General features: G+C 39.5%; 1 protein-coding gene across 3 annotated transcripts in view; it reads right to left on the bottom strand.

Moving 5' to 3' along the window:
• Positions 1–1,135: 1,135 nt before the first annotated feature.
• LOC111923308 (solute carrier organic anion transporter family member 1C1-like) overlaps positions 1,136–6,000 on the bottom strand; it is a 29,939-nt gene continuing 25,074 nt past the window's right edge. For all 3 annotated transcript variants that reach the window (XM_086885488.1, XM_023919033.2, XM_023919034.2), the window contains 4 exons: positions 5,520–5,701; positions 4,103–4,167; positions 2,797–2,914; positions 1,136–2,096 (listed from right to left, as the gene is read on the bottom strand). In XM_086885488.1, coding sequence (XP_086741614.1) covers positions 1,874–2,096; positions 2,797–2,914; positions 4,103–4,167; positions 5,520–5,701 — 588 coding nt within the window. In that variant the 3' untranslated portion in view covers positions 1,136–1,873. The remainder of the gene's footprint in view (positions 2,097–2,796; positions 2,915–4,102; positions 4,168–5,519; positions 5,702–6,000) is intronic.

The raw sequence follows: 6,000 nt of genomic DNA, 5'->3' as shown, positions 1-6,000 counted from the left end.
AAACAACCAAACAACAGAAGTAAAAAGGAAATGATGTTAGTATGAGTCACCTGACTGACTCTATGTCTGGCTCAGATCAGGAGTGTTTCTAGAACTGCCAAGGCATTTATTCAATGTTAAAATACTGCTTACAGAAGGAGAATGACACACCATGATTTTCTCTGTGTATAGTTCCTGAGGTTTCTGGAACTTGGATTTTTCTTTAATATTTTCCAGACCTAGATGCACTATTGATATTTTCTGTACTAGAGTGCCTTTCATTTCATCTCTTATAATAGACACACCTTGCACATATCTGCTGGGAGTTTATAGTCAGAGCTGTGAATGTAAAAACAATGTCTAAAAGTGCTGGTCATTGTCTTTAAGCAATAAAACACAACTCCATCCCCAAAGGCCAGGATGTGAGGAACTTCCTTTCAATGAGCATCACACCAACCCTTTTCCCATCCTTCTTCTTGCATTTACACAGGGCAGATGGTAGAAGAAAGATCATAAAATCATTTTATATGGAGAATCACTCTCTTTAGCCCTCTGATCTGCTGCCTTCTCAGATAAAGTGTGGTACATTTTCTTTATGTATATTAGCTCTATTCCATATCCTAAGGAATTTTAAAATTAGGAAAGAAATTCTGTTTCCTAGCTTTGAGTTTCTGTGCAGCATTGCAGGGAGAAGAGACATCCTCTAGAAAATAAAGCAAAATGCCTGTGGTTGTCTTGATTTTGGAGGTGATGGAGACAAAATCTCAGGTGATCTTACTAAGTAGGTTTCATCCTATTGCAAAGGTACATTCTAAGAGCTAATAAAAAAATTAATAATTTTAATAATTAATATTTTGTATTATTTTAATGAGAAAAAAATCACACTAACAATATTTTTAGAGATTTCTTTCCCCTTTTAATAACTGTTTCAAGCTTCCTTTAATAAACCTTTTCTCTGGACAAGGTTGCCTGTGGAAAGTCGTGAATTTTCAAATATTCAGTACTGTATTTCAAGTTTTACTAAAGATGTTTTGTTTACTTTAGCAAGGAAGGAAATTTAAATACATGTGGTACAAATACAGTGGTTCTCAGGATAAAAATTATCTCCCTTCCTTCCATGCAAACCCCCCATAAAAAAAAAACAAAACAAAGAGACTGAAACACCTATCACTTTATTGCATCAGTTCAGAGTAATGTTTCTCAAACCCATTATTGAGATGTGCTGAAAAATTAATACACCACTTTCTTCACTTGCTTTCCACTTTGACTGGTTAACACTTTGAAGCCAAAGCCCGGAGCTGTAGTGCAGTTTGAGCTCTGGGGCTGTCCCAAGGGTCTCACCTGGCCATGGCACAGGGGACCAAGTCTGCAACAACGAGCTCAGGTTGTGAACCCACAGCAAAGAACACCAGAGAGGCCCAAGTGGGACCTGGTTGGTCACCTAGAGCTGTAGGACTAAACACAGAGCAACAGAACTTGAAATAAACTCAGTGAAAAATGTCAAAGCAGCATCAAAATGGATTTCTTCTTAATTTTTCTTAATTTTTCAATCATAATCACATTTGTGACACCTGAATCAAATTTTTTCTTAATTTTTCAATCATAATCACACTTGTGACACCTGAAAAATTTTGGCTTGTCCTACTGATGGTTTAGAAAGGGACCGAGAGCAAGAAGATGGGAGAGTTCCCCAAAATTTTGAGCACCTTTCCCCCTTATTACTGTTTCATATGAGAAAAGGAAGAAGATTGGGTAAAGCAGATAAAAAGCCAACGTTCAAAAATACTTTTTAAACTCCCAAAATGTAAACTAGTTGTAGAAGCCAGTAATTAGACTCCTTTTGTGCTCAGAAAAACTGAAGCATTGCAAAGTTACAGAAGGCCTTGTTTCTTTTTCACATGTAAGTTTCCTCACTCTCCTCTGAGGTTCTTGAACCAGGAAGAATTTCTCTTTTGTTGGCAGTATCTAATTCTTTGCTGGTTGATATTTCTGCATTTTTAATATCTGTCATCTCTTTTCTATCTGATTTGAAGCGTTTCATAATCAAAACAAAGAGCACTATGTGCAAGAGACAGCATCCTGCCCGTAGTCCTGCAATGAGGCCAAGATAGACATTCCTAGGGGGAAAAGAGGGACAAAATACATTTATATTAATAAAACTTTTCAATTCTGTATGGAACCAAGTAAGACATAAAGAGCAGTTTGACAAAACCATCTATTCTCAGCCAGGTATTGCTCCACATTTTAAAATAAGAAATAGCAGGCAGAGAGCAAATGACCTCATGATATTTAGCCCCAGACAGGCTTTAATCAGGTCTTAGACTTACAGCAGAAATGTCTGGAGTGTGCTGCAATTCAGGAGACTCTATTTTAGGGCTGACAAAAGAAGAGCTGCACCAGCTGGGGCTTTTTGCCCATTGTCCCTGTCCTTCCCCAGATCCTCACTGGCACACTCAGTGCTCCTGGCCACAGCTCTCCAGCCATCTGCGTCCTACAAAGTCCACGTGGATTTCGTGAGATGCCTTGTACAATACTTTTCAGCATCCCACAAGGTCAAAGTGTCAGCAAGTTACTCAGGGCACTTATTTTATTATTCAGTGCAGGCTGCAACAAAAGAACTAATTCTTGTGACTTAAGGCAGCGCCCTGCAATTTTAGACATCAGATTGAATAAAAATTGACTTATTTACCTATTAAAGTTTAGTCAAAGTAAGGAGCTGTGGTGCTGTTAGACCCTAATCAGTCTACAGACAGCTGACATGAGAAAAGTCCACCTTGGTCCTCGCTGCCCAGATTCCCAAACCCTAATGAGGATTACCTGAACTCTTTTGTGTCGTACACTCGGCAGGATCCAGATCCCCCACAGCTTTTTGTCCCCCATTTCAAGCAGGTCTCATCTATCAAGGCACCAAAATAAATAGGGGCTGGGAGTCCTCCTGCAAAGAAAATTCTCATTACATGATCTCAGACATGGAGAGCTCATCATTTAAAGTCACATAAAGAAACGAGGAAGTGAATCTCCAGGCTTTTTTAATTGTGCCTGAATAGAATGAGACTAAACATCCAGTTCCAGCTTTGAGATGAAGAGATTTGTGAAAATATTTATGCAACTACTTAAAGGGAGTTGAAACGATGGACAATTACAGCTTAATAACATCCAGCAAGGGAAATGTTAGCAATTCCCTTTAATGGTATTTTTATTAGAAGTTTAACTTCTGTTGTTTAAAGAAATAATGTAAGATTTCTTTTGCAATCCCTGGTGTGGAATTGCATGCCATGACATATTAATATTTATGTATATTGATGTATCTATTCAGGTCTTACACAACAGTTTGCCATTAAAAAGTGATTAGTGCAGTGCAAAGGGATGAAATTAAGCACTTGCTCCACAGAAACTGGGTAATAAGTGTATTATTTCTGTAGTACTGAAAGAATTTCTTTTAAACAGATATGTTTTAATATCATCAGTAAGCTGTTTGAGAGAGTGTGCAATTTTGTGATGGTAACTGTCTTATAAAAGAAGAAGATTGATTCTCTGCAGTGTTCAGCTTGGAAAAGAGAGACACATGACTATTTGGGATTGTCTGCAAGGCAGAGATTTCAAAATCAGCAAACAAGGAAGATGAGGCAAGGTTTGCTTCAGGCAGGGCAGACCATGTGTCTCAATACTTAAATGATTGTTTATTGCAGATAAACCCAAGAAACAAAATAATAGGCAAAGTACATGGGAGCTTTAAATAATGGTCAGCAAAAGGGAGGATGGGTGTTAAGGATATGCAGACTGATCAAGTTCAGGTAGTGGTGTCCACAATTAAACAAAAAAAAACACCAAAAAAAAAACACCAAAAAAGCCTCAAAAGTGAAATGACATTTTCTTCCTTTGTCTAATTTGTTTCCAGTGTAGAGAAAAAATCTGAAGACATAATTATAACATGTAAATGCATACCAGGAAATATGCAGCAAACTGCTCCAAACATTTTGAAATGTATAGTCTGCTTACAAAGAAAATTTTTGGAAAATTTATTTTGTTCTCTGGATCAAGGGCATTGCAATGGCTAACTTTGGTCTACCTCTCTGGCTTCTCTGACTACCCACTTGAAAATCACAAAGGAATTAAGCTTTACCTAGTACTCTACCACCCAAAGTTTCTATCCCAACAGCAAAGGATTTCAGGTCTGGTGAAACAGATCTGGAAAGGAAAAAAAACCAGCATGGTGAGGAACAGAGTAATGTAGCCACAGTCATGCTGTGAACATCTGCACATGCCCCACTGCAAAAGTATTGTGGTTTACCCAGCACAGCCCACTCAAACCCTGACTAAAAACATCCACCAAAGTTAAATTCAGATGTAGAGTCTCCTTCCACAGAGGAACACTCATTGAAATAAATGGAAGAATCTACAGGAATTCATCGTGAACCAATGGAAAACAGGTTGTAAATGCTTTTGGGAGACAATGCACAGGGACATTAAAATGAACCAACCAAAATAAAGCAGTTCATGCCCATAAGTTAAGCTCCAAGCCTGGCTTTATGAGGGGCTGCACTGATGACCAGAGGGAACAAGGGTGTGCAGTCCTTGTTAGATTAAACCCACCTCTGCCACTAGCATTTTACAGAGAGACAGAGAATGTGAGTGACCTATAAAAGCACCTCACTCCTACCAGTGGAAAGCAGCCTGTATCCATCAGGTGAGCTGGAAGAATTGACAAAAACCAGAGGGGAGTACTGAGCTGGCACAGGGACAGGAGGGAGCCTTGCTGTGCCCAGCCTGCTCCCTGAACTGGAGTTTACACACCAGTATGTTGTGTCTTCAGCATCAATATCAAAGGCTTCTCATTACACATATCAGGGTTCTGAAAAGTGGCCAGCAAAGTGAGCCTTGTGCACAACCAGGCATGCTTTATGCTCAGAAATACTGCAGGAAATCAGCAGCTTAGCCAAGTTATTTAGCCATGAGCACTGGCCATTGTGATTGTGATTCAACCCATGAGCAGGAGGATAAAGACACTTCCACATGGTAGACATAAAATAGTGGTGCTACTTTCCAACTGAAGGAATGAAAATTTAAAAAAAAATATTCCTGCTATAATTCTGCTCCTCTCAGCTGACCATAAAAATGGGAGTATCAGACTTCTCCCAACACAGAAGACATTGTAAGGCCACAAGGCTTAACAAAGGTACCTGTTTTTTCTCAGAACAATGTGAACAGCATTGGCTATGGCTTGACATTGCATCTTATTTCAGGCCCAGTGCCCTGGTAAAAACATCCCTATCACTAGAATTGAAACCCAGCATTCAGGATCAGCATAATGCTCCCCCTTTCACCACCGAAGTATCTACTCAGCATCAAATTACAATTAAATTTCTGGACAGATATTTTGCTCTGCCTCTGAAAAGAGCTGGATTTCAGAGTACAGGCAAATCCTCAGGGGTACAATTTGATCCACATGCCATTCCTCACAGCAGGAATGAAATAGTAGGTATCATTTTCTGTTTCTCTTTCCCCAAGCTTGACGGTCAAGGTAAGGTAAAGTATTTCACCTAAACATAATCATGTATGTAGGAGTGCCTCCTAAGGCTAAAAGAAATGCACACGCAGTCTGTAATGCTAAAAAATAGGGAAAGGCTTTGGTACAGCTTTCTCTTTGGCACTGTCCCAAAACTGCAGAGGAATTGCCAAGCCCGAGCCCTTGTCCATCCACACAGCTGCAATTGTGGAACACCTGAAAGGAGAAGATGAGAATTTATTTATTCAGAATTCAGTGGCAATAAACAACCATCTCAGCAGCTATATTTTTCACTCCCCATACCAGCCAGGCTGTTGTTGATGCTGAAAAAACTTCTGTAATCATCTCTGCAGACTGATGGCCAGGTCATTGATATGCTCCAGCCTCTCTGAGCTGCTCCAGAGACACAAAGAAACTGGAATTCTAGTTTCAGCCATGCCACTGCTAGAACAGAAGGTGCTCTGTGTGTCTTTCAAGTGAGTCAAAGCTAAAAGAATCAGATGAGTGAACTGCTA

This window comes from Cyanistes caeruleus, chromosome 4 (assembly GCF_971803275.1).
Source record: "Cyanistes caeruleus chromosome 4, bCyaCae1.hap1.1, whole genome shotgun sequence".
NCBI classification, from domain to species: Eukaryota; Metazoa; Chordata; class Aves; order Passeriformes; family Paridae; genus Cyanistes; species Cyanistes caeruleus.
Note: the sequence above shows the minus strand (reverse complement) of the source record. Positions and strands in the feature narration are given on the sequence as shown.